Here is a 15,025-nt window from a genome sequence, read left to right as displayed (position 1 = left end):
TTCTGATGAACTGAAGCCATGTTTCATATGCCCTCTCATCCACTTGGATGTTTCCTCTCCAAGCACTGAGTTGCCCTGTCAATTTTCTCACTAATGTATGTAACCAAATCAATAGTTCTGGGACAAATGCCAGCTCGCCACACGTTTGCTGGCTATCCTGATCTCTGCAACATGGATAGATGCAAATCGCCACACAATGCTATAAATGAAGAAACATATCTTATACTGTATGATCACGTGTGTTGTTTTACCAGTATTTGGTTGGATCTTGCTACAACTGAGTGAACGCCTGAACAGGAAAGCATGTGAGACTTCTTGATGGTTGTACGAGGTTAATGTTGTCATCTCGTTCTTTCCTCCAACTGAGGTTTGATGAGGCGCTAGACTGCCATCTGGTGGCAAGATGTATGTGAACCCCCCATCAGCTATAACTCCATACCACAATCTTGAAGGTGTAAGGCTAAAGTCATTTCTAGAATAGTTCAGATTAAAGCAGGGGAATAAGAAAGTGTTTCTTACCTTTATGATCATATATAATTTTACAAACAAATTGCAGGCATAATACAAAAGTAAACACCCAAACCAACAAGAATCTCAGTGCAACTCCAAGTCAATGTCCTAATACTTTCCCCACAAAATGCAGACAGAACATTAAAAAGTGGAGAGAAAAACAATCAATCTCAAGTAAATTAAAGGCCTCCTGTATTCTACTTCATTTAAAGTAAAGACATAGATTTTTGTCAACACAACCTGTAGCGATAAAACCCAAACTACCTTGATCTGACAACCTGAAAAACTAGCAATGGGCAGTTATTCAAACAGACATTAGTATTCAAATACTTGTGAGAGTATTAATTCAAATAAATCACAGGCCTATTTTAACAATGACAAGGCTTCATCTTATTGAATAAAATTATCTATGTGACATTTCTACACTCATGATATTTGGAATTCTTAATTTAATAAAACGTCACATAAATGTGAATATAGTTTAAAAAACACAACAGTATTAGCCTACACAGGTTTCACTTAACTTGCTGTTGTTGACACTACAGTCAGAGGCTCCATGTGTAGCAACGTGAAGTGGGAGATCTCTAATCAATGAATTAAAAGTTGAATTAAAATGACAGAATTAAAATGACAGAATTAGCATCTTGGCATTGATTTGATGCAGTAAAGACATGCACTGCCATATTGGATGATAGATAACCTATAGCATTTACAAGTGTCTAACTAGCGTGAGTCAGTGGCTACTTTTTCTCTCCCTCCTTTGTCACACACCCCTGGTCCCTGTCCCCACAGCATCTCCCGAGTCATGCAGGCTGCGCAGCAAACAAGTGTCCACGTTTAAAACTATCCGGATATCCGAAAAAATGTCATGATATTATTTCTAATGCCCATCCCTACTTTAGAACACATTCTAGAGTTTAGAATGGATCTCTGTGACTTTAGAACACATTCTAGAGTTTAGAATGTATTTCTGTGACTTTAGAACACATTCTAGAGTTTAGAATGGATCTCTGTGACTTTAGAACACATTCTAGAGTTTAGAATGTATTTCTGTGACTTTAGAACACATTCTAGAGTTTAGAATGCATCTCTGTGACTTTAGAACACATTCTAGAGTTTAGAATGTATTTCTGTGACTTTAGAACACATTCTAGAGTTTAGAATGTATTTCTGTGGATGCGGTCCTGTTCCATCTGAGACTTGGCCTTCTTCTTGAGCAGCAGGATGTGTTCAGAAAACTCCCTCACAGCCCCCAGGCCTGCAGCACTGTGGCAGGAGTATTTAGCAGCGTTGATCGCCACCACTGGGGCGTCCCGGGGTACTGCACTCAGCCCAGCCAGGTTCAGACAGTCAACATCTGGTGCATCATTACCTGTAGGAGGGAGAGATGGAGGGATGACATTTTTCTATTAAAGTGTTCATAAGGTGGTTCTTGAAGTATTCTTAGGATGATTAATTAGTATGTTGCAAAAACATAACAAAAACATGCAAAAATATGCAACATGCAAAAATAATAATAATATTTATTTTTATATAGTTTCTGATTTTGGGCTTAGGGAAATCATAGAATTTGAATTACAGAAATCAACAACATTTTATTCAATTGAAATTGAATCCCAAGTTCTCCAGGATTGACTGCTGGCACCTACTTTCTCACCTTAACCATAAATATTCAGTAACTGGCAGTGGCATGCAAATTAACTCCGAACAATGTCAGTAGTTTTCTGCAGTGGTAGTCTAGTATACACGCAGAGGGGAAATACAAATGATCACTTAACCAAAACTGGACTCTGAATAAAATATACAAAATAGTTTCCCCCCGTCTCCCCTTAGTAATAGTAATAGAGAAGCTATTTAAATCAGACAGTTTCTCCCTGTCTCCCCTTACTAATAGATACTCTATTTAATCAGACAATTCCTCCCTGTCTCTCCTTACTAATAGATACTCTATTTAATCAGACAGTTTCTCCCTGTCTCCCCTTACTAATAGATACTCTATTTAATCAGACAATTTCTCCCTGTCTCTCCTTACTAATAGATACTCTATTTAATCAGACAGTTTCTCCCTGTCTCCCCTTACTAATAGAGGACCTATTTAAATCAGACAGTTTCCCCCTGCCTCCCCTTACTAATAGATACTCTATTTAATCAGACAGTTTCCCCCTGCCTCCCCTTACTAATAGATACTCTATTTAATCAGACAGTTTCCCCCTGTCTCCCCTTACTAATAGATACTCTATTTAATCAGACAGTTTCCCCCTGCCTCCCCTTACTAATAGATACTCTATTTAATCAGACAGTTTCCCCCTGTCTCTCCTTACTAATAGATACTCTATTTAATCAGACAGTTTCCCCCTGTCTCTCCTTACTAATAGATACTCTATTTAATCAGACAGTTTCTCCCTGTCTCTCCTTACTAACAGAGGAGCTATTTAATCAGACAGTTTCCCCCTGCCTCCCCTTACTGATACTCTATTTAATCAGACAGTTTCCCCCTGTCTCTCCTTACTAATAGATACTCTATTTAATCAGACAGTTTCTCCCTGTCTCTCCTTACTAATAGATACTCTATTTAATCAGACAGTTTCCCCCTGTCTCTCCTTACTAATAGAGGAGCTATTTAATCAGACAAGTTATTTATGAGTGAAGAACTTACAATCACTTCCTGGCAAGAGAGAACAGAGGGATGAGAGGAGAAAGATGAAGGGTTGAGAAGATGGAGAGAGAGATAAGGAGGAGTGAAACACAGAATGAGGAGATACTGTTCCATAACAGGGTATATATAGTATGGTCACCATGCCAATCACAATCAGGTTCAACCTGCAGGTTCAAACTTCACTGTTGACATTTACTGTCTGATAGTTTCATTGATACGTGGTTATCAAACACCTCTGCTACGGTCACATTCCTGGGAGTTATCGAGCCTATTCTACCTTTCCATCTCAGAAGGGCTCCAAATAAAGATCTTCATACGTTTTGATTGACATGAATGCACAAGTATTACTCAAAATATAATGTTAAGAACCTTGAGATTCCACTATATTTCAAACTGCGCTATATAACTAACTAGTAGTAGTAGTAGTAGCAGAAGTAGTAGTTGTAGTAGTAGTAGTAGCAGTAGTAGTAGTAGTAGTAGTAGCAGTAGTAGTAGTAGCAGTAGTAGTAGTAGCAGTAGTAGCAGTAGCAGTAGTAGTAGTAGTAGCAGTAGTAGCAGTAGTAGTAGTAGTAGCAGTAGTAGTAGCAGTAGTAGTAGTAGTAGTAGTAGTAGTAGTAGCAGTAGTAGTCGTAGCAGTAATAGCAGTAGTAGTAGTCGTAGTAGCAGTAGTAGTAGCAGTAGTAGTAGTTGTAGTAGTAGCAGTAGTAAATTGTTTATTGAAAAGAACAGTGAGTTTACCCATATAGGCGACCTCCTTCCAGTCCAGATCCTTGTCGTCCATCATGGCTTTGACCTCACACTGGATGTCCTTTCCCAGCTGCTTGACCTCGCAGCCTGTCCTCTGGGACAGCTTGTCAGCCAGGGCCTTGGTCACAGGGTCCTCACCGGACGAGATCAAGATCACCTGGAGGAAAGACAATAAAATAAATGTTTCACACTGAGACAAACTGAACTGTTCTGGGATGGCCTGGTTACACATCCACCATAGTTTCTGGAACCGTGTTGGAAAGGACAGTGAGAGAAGAAAACAGCCTAGCCAGCACATCACGGTTCAGGTCAATAATGTGTATAAGGATGTCATTTGAGATGTGTTCTTAGAGGGTATGATGAAACTCAAACTAATAAAGTCACATGACGGAGTAAATAGTATCCTGTGTGTGTTTAATGGGCGGTGGTTTCAGTGATAAACTACGGCCTAAATCTAGGAGCAGACGGTGTGAAACATCCTGTTCTGTTAAGAGCTTAGCAAAGCAAACCTAACTGGTTTTACCTAACTTCATGTATCTTTAATACTGCCACAAAGCCAGACAAGGTTTTACCTAACTTCATGTATCTTTAATACTGCCACAAAGCCAGACAAGGTTTTACCTAACTTCATGTATCTTTAATACTGCCACAAAGCCAGACAAGGTTTTACCTAACTTCATGTATCTTTAATACTGCCACAAAGCCAGACAAGGTTTTACCTAACGTCATGTATCTTTAATACTGCCACAAAGCCAGACAAGGTTTTACCTAACTTCATGTATCTTTAATACTGCCACAAAGCCAGACAAGGTTTTACCTAACGTCATGCATCTTTAATACTGCCACAAAGCCAGACAAGGGACACCGGGTAGCCTAGCATCCCTACGGTGAAGCATGGTGGTAGCAGTATCATGCCATGGGGGATGTTTCTCAGCGACAGGAAGACTAGTCAGGATCGAGAGAAAGATGAACGGAGAAACGTACAGAGATCCTTGATGAAAACCTGCTCCGGAGCGCTCAGGAACTCAGACTGGGGCAAAGGTTCACTTTCCAACAGGACAACAGCCCTAAGCACACAGCCAAGACAATGCAGGAGTGGCTTCGGGACAAGTCTCTGAATGTCCTTGAGTGGCCCAGCCAGAGCCCGGACTTGAACCCGATCTAACATCTCTGGAGAGACCTGAAAATAGCTGTGCAGCAACACTCCACATCTAACCTAATAGAGCTTGAGATAATCTGCAGAGAAGAATGGAAAGCTTTAGCGTCATACCCAAGAAGACTTGAGGCTGTAATCGCAGCCAAATGTGCTTCAACAAAGTACTGAGTACATTTTAGAATAAGTCTGTGCATGACTAGGCTGCTCAACCGGTATCATACATGACTAGGCTGCTCAACCAGCATCATACATGACTAAGCTGCTCAACCAGCATCATACATGACTAAGCTGCTCAACCAGCATCATACATGACTAAGCTGCTCAACCAGCATCATACATGACTAGGCTGCTCAACCAGCATCATACATGACTAGGCTGCTCAACCAGTATCATACATGACTAGGCTGCTCAACCAGAATCATACATGACTAGGCTGCTCAACCAGAATCAAACATGACTAGGCTGCTCAACCAGTATCATACATGACTAGGCTGCTCAACCGGTATCATACATGACTAGGCTGCTCAACCGGTATCATACATGACTAGGCTGCTCGGCCGGTATCATACATGACTAGGCTGCTCAGCCGGTATCATACATGACTAGGCTGCTCAACCGTATCATACATGACTAGGCTGCTCAACCGGTATCATACATGACTAGGCTGCTCAACCGGTATCATACATGACTAGGCTGCTCAACCGGTATCATACATGACTAGGCTGCTCAACCAGTATCATGCATGACTAGGCTGCTCAACCAGTATCATGCATGACTAGGCTGCTCAACCAGTGAGCTAGGGACTACCACCTCTCTTACCCTTAGAACTGACCGTTTTACAAAATATATGCATTTTAAAGTTGTTGTTTTTTCATTGTGCATAGTGCATTTATGTGAAATGTGTCAAACAATTCAGCATCGGTTGCCATTGATATTTTGTAATGTCGAATTTATGAAATAAACCATTCAAATGTTGTGTGATCATATGTGATCTTTTAAAAAATACAATGAATGAATCACCAGTATTCATCACATTATCTTTGTATCTCTACCCCCTCTCTCTGCAGTGTGTGTGTTCTATACATTCATCACATTATCTTTGTATCTCCACCCCCTCTCTCTGCAGTGTGTGTGTTCTATACATTCATCACATTATCTTTGTATCTCCACCCCTCTCTCTGCAGTGTGTGTGTTCTATACATTCATCACATTATCTTTGTATCTCCACCCCCTCTCTCTGCAGTGTGTTTGTTCTGTATGTACAGTATCTGTACCTCCACTCACTCTCTCTGCAGTGTGTTTGTTCTGTATGTACAGTATCTGTACCTCCACTCACTCTCTCTGCAGTGTGTTTGTTCTGTATGTACAGTATCTGTACCTCCACTCACTCTCTCTGCAGTGTGTGTGTTCTATACATTCTGTATGTACAGTATCAGTACCTCCACCCCCACTCTCTGCAGTGTGTTTGTTCTGTATGTACAGTATCTGTACCTCCACTCACTCTCTCTGCAGTGTGTTTGTTCTGTATGTACAGTATCTGTACCTCCACTCACTCTCTCTGCAGTGTGTTTGTTCTGTATGTACAGTATCTGTACCTCCACTCACTCTCTCTGCAGTGTGTTTGTTCTGTATGTACAGTATCTGTACCTCCACCCCCTCTCTCTGCAGTGTGTTTGTTCTGTATGTACAGTATCTGTACCTCCACTCACTCTCTTTGCAGTGTGTGTGTTCTATACATTCTGTATGTACAGTATCTGTACCTCCACCCCCTCTCTCTGCAGTGTGTGTGTTCTATACGTTCTGTATGTACAGTATCTGTACCTCCACCCCCTCTCTCTGCAGTGTGTGTGTCAGTGTGTGTGTGTTCTATACGTTCTGTATGTACAGTATCTGTACCTCCACCCCCACTCTCTGCAGTGTGTGTGTCAGTGTGTGTGTGTTCTATACATTCTGTATGTACAGTATCAGTACCTCCACCCCCACTCTCTGCAGTGTGTTTGTTCTGTATGTACAGTATCTGTACCTCCACCCCCTCTCTCTGCAGTGTGTTTGTTCTGTATGTACAGTATCTGTACCTCCACTCACTCTTTCTGCAGTGTGTTTGTTCTGTATGTACAGTATCTGTACCTCCACTCACTCTCTCTGCAGTGTGTTTGTTCTGTATGTACAGTATCTGTACCTCCACTCACTCTCTCTGCAGTGTGTTTGTTCTGTATGTACAGTATCTGTACCTCCACCCCCTCTCTCTGCAGTGTGTTTGTTCTGTATGTACAGTATCTGTACCTCCACTCACTCTCTTTGCAGTGTGTGTGTTCTATACATTCTGTATGTACAGTATCTGTACCTCCACCCCCTCTCTCTGCAGTGTGTGTGTTCTATACGTTCTGTATGTACAGTATCTGTACCTCCACCCCCTCTCTCTGCAGTGTGTGTGTCAGTGTGTGTGTGTTCTATACGTTCTGTATGTACAGTGTCTGTACCTCCACCCCCTCTCTCTGCAGCATGCGGATACCCATAGTATCTCTGGTGTTGACTGAGACCATCTCCTCTCCAGAGACAGAGATGAGGACGCGGCCGTCAGTCAGACAGCCTGAGACTTTACACAGCAGCAGACGCACCACCTCAGGCTTGTCCAGACCAAAGTAACCAAACCTGGAGAGAAACAACACACACAGGGAAATACACATCAGGCTTGTCCAGACCAAAGTAACCAAACCTGGAGAGAAACAACACACAGGGAAATACACCTCAGGCTTGTCCAGACCAAAGTAACCAAACCTGGAGAGGAACAACACACACAGGGAAATACACCTCAGGCTTGTCCAGACCAAAGTAACCAAACCTGGAGAGAAACAACACACACAGGGAAATACATTTGGACAACCACTCCTCTGTGTTACAGCATTGTTCATTATGTTGCTTTACCACAAAATCTAATTATATTTCAAGAGCATGCAAATAAACACTTTACGAGAGAGAGAGAGAGAGAGAGAGAGAGAGAGAGAGAGAGAGAGAGAGATAGAACTTCACACTAGGTCATTGATTTCAGACTACCTCAGTACTCTCTGTTCTGCAACGGGCCAGTCGATATCCACATCAATATCCACACTGTACTCTGGCAGCATCTCATAATAAGCCCACTTCCCCCCCTGAGAAAGACAACAACACAAAGGGCATTTCTATTAGCATTTAAAACAACACCAGTTGACAATAGAATATCTAGTAGTATCACAGATCAGTCCATCTCTCAGTGTGTATGTTGTTTCTAGTCAGGCTCAGATCCACTGAATGAATAAACGTTATTGATCCCCTGAGGGGAATAAGCTTTGTCACCACCAGCAGCAGAGTAAACATCTGGGCCTGTATCTAGGATCAGGTCCTCCCTGTCCATATCATCTTAGTCATTGTGATCGTGTTAGAAGTGGATATTTGTTCATATCATAGTCACTACTGCATACAGAGTGATATTGTTGGGGAATGTTACTAATAAACTAATGAAGAGGAATTTCTCTTTCACACACATATCCAAGAGGATTAAGTTTGGATGGACTAGACACACACACGCACACACACACTACAGGCTCTCCTATGCTGAACATGCAAAAATAAATGGAGTGACTGTGACCTGTGACCAACTAATAACCAGGCTGATGAGGCCTTAATAACCGATCCTTGTTTAAACTTTAATAACAGCAGAATACTGAAAACACAGTGGCAAAAGCAACATGTTCACCGAGACAGAACAGCTAACTGGCTGAAATGGACAGACTGCAATATAAACGTGACGACCAATGACTGAAATGCAATTCACTTACAGAGAATGTATCCCTTCACATATACTTCCAGAGCCTACAGACTGGTGTTGAAGATCATTCAGAACGCTCTATTGTTCCTCATCAAGCAGCTGCAAACTAGTTTGGGTCTTATTCCACAAACCCCATGGTTTACCCTGCCTACTATCAGACCCGTTTCTATAATAATACAATTCTATAATTTTCTAGATATGATTCATCTTCTCCTGTATGTACAAACGTCACTTATATTTTGCATGTAGCCTACCCACAGTGTATATTAACCAATCAAGTGGCAGTCTTGTGTGACAATTAAAGGAGGAAGGCTCCTGTGGTCCTCTGTAGCTCAGTTGGTAGAGCATGGCGCTGTACGGCAGGGTAGTGGGTTCTACTCCTGTGGTCCTCTGTAGCTCAGTTGGTAGAGCATGGCGCTGTACGGCAGGGTAGTGGGTTCTACTCCTGTGGTCCTCTGTAGCTCAGTTGGTAGAGCATGGCGCTGTACGGCAGGGTAGTGGGTTCTACTCCTGTGGTCCTCTGTAGCTCAGTTGGTAGAGCACGGCGCTGTACGGCAGGGTAGTGGGTTCTACTCCTGTGGTCCTCTGTAGCTCAGTTGGTAGAGCACGGTGCTGTACGGCAGGGTAGTGGGTTCTACTCCTGTGGTCCTCTGTAGCTCAGTTGGTAGAGCACGGCGCTGTACGGCAGGGTAGTGGGTTCTACTCCTGTGGTCCTCTGTAGCTCAGTTGGTAGAGCACGGCGCTGTACGGCAGGGTAGTGGGCTCTACTCCTGTGGTCCTCTGTAGCTCAGTTGGTAGAGCACGGTGCTGTACGGCAGGGTAGTGGGTTCTACTCCTGTGGTCCTCTGTAGCTCAGTTGGTAGAGCACGGCGCTGTACGGCAGGGTAGTGGGTTCTACTCCTGTGGTCCTCTGTAGCTCAGTTGGTAGAGCACGGCGCTGTACGGCAGGGTAGTGGGTTCTACTCCTGTGGTCCTCTGTAGCTCAGTTGGTAGAGCATGGCGCTGTACGGCAGGGTAGTGGGCTCTACTCCTGTGGTCCTCTGTAGCTCAGTTGGTAGAGCATGGCGCTGTACGGCAGGGTAGTGGGTTCTACTCCTGTGGTCCTCTGTAGCTCAGTTGGTAGAGCATGGCGCTGTACGGCAGGGTAGTGGGCTCTACTCCTGTGGTCCTCTGTAGCTCAGTTGGTAGAGCATGGTGCTGTACGGCAGGGTAGTGGGTTCTACTCCTGTGGTCCTCTGTAGCTCAGTTGGTAGAGCATGGCGCTGTACGGCAGGGTAGTGGGTTCTACTCCTGTGGTCCTCTGTAGCTCAGTTGGTAGAGCATGGCGCTGTACGGCAGGGTAGTGGGTTCTACTCCTGGGACCACCCATACGTATAATGTATGCACACATGACTAAGTCGCTTTGGATAAAAATGGCATATCTGCTAAACAACATATGTTATTATATTAAATCAACAGGTTTATAATTCTCTCATTATCATCCCTGTGTGTATTTTCCTGCGTACATCATGGTACTAAAGAAGTTGAAGTGAAGTTCTGATGGTCTCCTCACTATTCTTTCAATCGAAAAGGGAAAACTGATCCTAGATCAGCAGTCATTCCTGAGACGCTTTGTGAATATGGTTCCCTTTATGGGCACGGTGACAGTTACCTGCAGAACACCTTCCTCTATAAGGGCTCTGGTGGAGAAATAGAATGACCCGTTCTCACACAGCTCTCCATCCCAGTCCTGTCTCCGGGGCCTGTTGGATGGATCCAGGTTGAGAGGCTGGGTGGCTACTCTACCTGGAGAGGAGAGAGAACACATAATCCTTATGAGTTGAAAGGAAATAGACTGGTTTCTAGTTATAACCTGGTCAGGAGAAAAACTCACTTGTTTAATCACACCCCCACCTCTCTATTGTGATACAGTCACGTGGTCAGGAAAAACTCCTGACCCTACTTCAAATCAAATGTTATTGGTCACATACACACGGTGAGCAGATGATAATGTGAGTGTAGCGAAATGCTTGTGCCTCTAGTTCCGACAGTGCAGTAATATCTAACAAACAAGTAATCTAACAATTCCACAACAACTACCTAATACACACAACTCTAAAGGGATGGAATTATAAAGTAGCCTAGGGGTGTTTTTTCCCCCAGAGATTAAGCCTAATCCTGAACTACAAATTATTTTCTATGGAGATTCTCCATTGATCTTGCTTTTTAATCCAGCATTAGGGTTAATCTGTATCCGGGAAACCGTGCCTAAGTGTAAGGTCCTAAACATAACACATGGCTATACCGTACCTCCTTTCTTCACCTCCTGCCAGCGGAAGTGGTGTCGTCGGACCACGGAGAAGACGGACGTGAAGCCCTGCTTGGTGATCATCTCCAGGGCCTCCTTCAGGTGGAAGGGGTGCAGGCAGGGAGACGTGGCCTGGATGTGACAGATCACATCCACCTCTGGAGGACAACACACAGCAGACGATGAGATACCAGAAGAGTATGAGAAACAGTAGGAGATTTGAATAGTCTTGTATATGCTGCCACTGTTGTCAATTGAAGCTATGGAGTGGGTCCCACTTTATTGGGATAATCCCAAATGTTGCCTCATAGATCACAACAAATAAGACTACATGGACAGGGGGGACCTGATCCAAGATCAGCATTCCTACTCTGAGATGCTTGATACATACCATTCCAGATCCTTAGTCAAGCTAGTGGCTAAACGAGTTCTGTACATATACATTAATGGCTGACATCTATAACAAAGCGCTGCCAAACAGTCATTACAAAGACAGGGTTCTGTCACAATAAATTATAACCAACCACAGAGAATCTTCCTCACGCCTCCCTCCTTGTCTCCTTCTAACAGCACATTGGAGCAGAAGATCTGAGCTTCCTCCACTCAGATCTCCTCCTCTAATGTATTTTGAGAAGGAGGCAAGGAGAGAGGACACGAGAAATCAAGGAAATACACTTGACGTTCACCCCCTACCTGGGTTTAATCGGACGAATTCCTGGATGGTGTCGAGAGAGCTGGAGGAGTCTTTGGACACCTCTGGGCTCCTGCGGTGAACCTGAGCTCCCCATGCCTTCGCTACCTTCTCAATGTCATCATGGTCAGTTGATACCCACACACTGGGAGAAAGAACGGAAGAAGTTGATTCCTCAGGCTTTGTAACAAGTAGGCTACATCAGTGCAAGCCAGTCTTGTGTGGCCAAGCCCAAAACATGGGGTTCATTCAGAGACAGTACACTAACTTTCAAATAACAATATTATCCATGCACCCAAAATAAGAATGTCAACATGCTTTCCCACAATTAAAAATATTACAGTTTACTATAGAATACTACAGTACTTACTATAGAATTCTGTAATAAACTGTAGTATATTGTAGTATCCCTTGATCATGTGTAGTACTTAGTAGAGAATGCTGTAGTATACTGTTTAATACTATAGTAAATACTACAGTAGTACCTGGAGAGAAAAAAACACTAGTAAATGCGACGGTAGTCTGCAAAACACTACCCTTTTTAACTATAGTAAATACTACAGCAATTTGCATTTACCCTGCCCATTCACCTCTTCCATATCCCAATTTGTGTCACTTCATAAGTGAGAAACCTACATGCCAAGTATAGCCCATGTACTGTGTTCCCTACAATTAGAAAAGGGCAGAAGTACTGACCTATCCGTTCACACCCCAGTCCTATTTACCTACAGGCTATGGAAAATTAACTATTTTAGTATTTCTCTAGTAAGGAGAGAAAGCCACCACTTCTATGTCAAAGATTTTAAAACAAAAACACTATAGTAAATACTAGACTGCAAAAACACTACATGAATTACTATAGTATATACTAGTTATTTTAGTACAATATATACTATAGTTAACTGTAAATAATACACTACAGTGTATAATACAGTAAAGTCCGCAAAAACACTACAGTGAATACTATGGTATTAATATCATAGTATATTAGTATTTTTTGATGTGGGTTGTATGTAGCTAGCCTACCAAGATTCTATCAAAGCAACTCCGTATACAGTAGTTCGATTAAAAGACATTTGACTATTAGATTGAACTGAATTACCTGTCAAACTGTTTGGAGTCCACTGCAGCTCTCAGAACCCATCCAATGAGGGGGACACCGGCTAACATTTTGATATTCTTCAGGGGGATCCCCTTACTGCCTCCCCTCGCGAGGATCAGGGCTGCGATGTGTCTCTTCTCACCGCTGTCTTTGAAAACCTTTGCTTTTCTGTCTATCACATCTTCGATGCTCGATCGCGTACGTTTTTTAGCAGCAGCCATTGTAAAGGGTCACTCAGTAGCCGAGTGGGAGGATGATAAGAAGACGTGGCGGTATCACTGTAACTTAGCTAGCTAACTAATTAGTAGCGTTAGCTATGTGTAGCAGTCGGCTGATGAATCTAGCTAGCTACTTCTTGTGTTCTAACTCACTGTAGCTAGCTAGGTATTTAGGTTACAATATATACTACTGATTACACTGTGTGAAGGACGGCCTATTAATCCTACAAATATTACATTTATACACAGAAAAAGTGGCGTATTATGATATTTCATTGTGGCTACGAAATCAGAAAGAACGTCAACATAGAATTGTACCGTAATGATTGAGGTCAATGCGTAAAAACCTATGATGGCTATCAATATTATCGACACGACAATACCTGAGGTGCAAAATGGTAGAAGCATGTCCAATGTCTTCTCAATCATAGAACTCCAGGTTTCAATATTGCACAAAATAATGGAAATGTACTCATCATAGACAACAATTCAATTGCGCTAGCCAACCAAACAGCAGTACTTACGGTAAAGTATTTACTACTTCCAGATGGAACGACAACTCTGTGCAGTGCGCGTGTGCAATAACTCAGTTCCCCCTTGCCCTCATAAACAACACCATTTTTAGAAACGTTTGCAAAGGGTAAAGTCTACTACTTTACTGATTTATAGTTTTGGAAACATAAAAATCTATGGCGATAAGATGATACTTCTGATACCGGGAGCTCGGAGTCATGCATCGAAATCGTTAAGCAGTGTGCCGATATTGTATCGCTTTATCGGAAACACGTTATCAATGACCTCCAAATATGTGTTTTGTCGAGTAACCACCTGATTGGTTTGGTATTCGTTTCGGTAGAATAGGAAAAGGCTTATTTTGACCAGCAGGTGCCACTAGTGTACACTATGTTGATCAAAGCCTCGTGTAATTAACCTATTTTCGACACAATTGTATGGAAATGCTCAATGCTTCAGGAAGCTTCGTTTCCCCATTACTAGCTTCATTAATTAGTAAATGTGCAGAATTTCGGCAAAAATCCATATACACCCACTGCAGGGCACTGGGCTTCCTCACATCACCATATTTGGTAGTGAGTGGAAACGCCAAACGCTTCACATTACATTGTATACATCCGGTGAAATATCTGGTTCATTATTCTAGTGTTTAATCTACCACTGTAGAATACATTCAAAAAACGTTAAAGTACTACTTCAGTAGTTTTTTGGGGGGTCTGTACTTTACTATTTATATTTTTGGCTACTTTTACTTTACATTCCATAAGAAAATATTGTACTTTTTACTCCATACATATTCCTTGACACCCAAAAGTACTCCTTACATTTTGAACGCTTAGCAGGACAGGAAAATGGTCAAATTCACGTGCTTATCAAGAGAAAATCCCTGGTCATCCCTGCGGACTCCCTAAACACACATGCTTAATTTGTAAAATGTCTGAGCGTTGGGAGTGCACCTGGCTTTCCGTAAATACAAAAAATGGCGCTATCTGGTTTGCTTAATGTAAGTAATTTGAAATGATTTGTAGTTGTACTTTTGATACTTAAGTATATTTTAGCAAATTACATTTATTTTTTAAAAACCAAATACTTTTACTGAAGTTGTATTTTAGTGGGTGACTTTCATTTTTACTTGAGTCATTTTCTCTTGGGGTATCTTTACTTATACTCAAGTATGACAATTGGGTACTTTTCTTTTTCCTGCTTTCACTCAGTAGTAGCAACATAAAACCAACTGCCGGTGAACAGCGGGAATAAAAACAGACAATATTATCAATGGGAAACCAGACCAGTTTGAACTAGTTCCAAAGTCGGAGACATAGTTCGATAATGTACAAACT

The 15,025-nt window shown here is 42.3% G+C and overlaps 1 protein-coding gene across 1 annotated transcript; it reads right to left on the bottom strand.

Annotated features, from left to right (window-relative positions):
• Nucleotides 1–501: 501 nt before the first annotated feature.
• LOC115180552 (N-acylneuraminate cytidylyltransferase) lies at nt 502–13,727 on the bottom strand. The gene is made up of 8 exons (XM_029742724.1): nt 12,955–13,727; nt 11,855–11,997; nt 11,164–11,319; nt 10,526–10,659; nt 8,124–8,218; nt 7,550–7,721; nt 3,905–4,070; nt 502–1,882 (listed from the first exon to the last, which is right to left on the bottom strand). Exons 1-8 carry the CDS (start codon nt 13,173–13,175, stop codon nt 1,668–1,670), a joined length of 1,302 nt encoding a protein of 433 aa, XP_029598584.1. The 5' UTR covers nt 13,176–13,727; the 3' UTR covers nt 502–1,667.
• Between the last annotated feature and the right edge of the window lie 1,298 nt (nt 13,728–15,025).

The sequence above is a fragment of the Salmo trutta genome, chromosome 40 (genome assembly GCF_901001165.1).
Source record: "Salmo trutta chromosome 40, fSalTru1.1, whole genome shotgun sequence".
In the NCBI taxonomy this organism is placed as follows: domain Eukaryota; kingdom Metazoa; phylum Chordata; class Actinopteri; order Salmoniformes; family Salmonidae; genus Salmo; species Salmo trutta.
The sequence above is the reverse complement of the archived record's forward strand: the minus strand, read 5'-3'. Positions and strand labels throughout refer to the sequence as shown.

Coding starts and splice junctions, on each gene's coding strand:
- LOC115180552 (XM_029742724.1), bottom strand. CDS start 13,175: ATGGCTGCTGCTAAAAAACGTACGCGATCGAGCATCGAAGATGTGATA. Junction 10,660..11,163: donor GCAGGAGGTGAAGAAAGGAG/GTACGGTATAGC, acceptor TCTCCTCTCCAG/GTAGAGTAGCCACCCAGCCT. Junction 1,883..3,904: donor GAAGGAGGTCGCCTATATGG/GTAAACTCACTG, acceptor TCCCTCCTACAG/GTAATGATGCACCAGATGTT.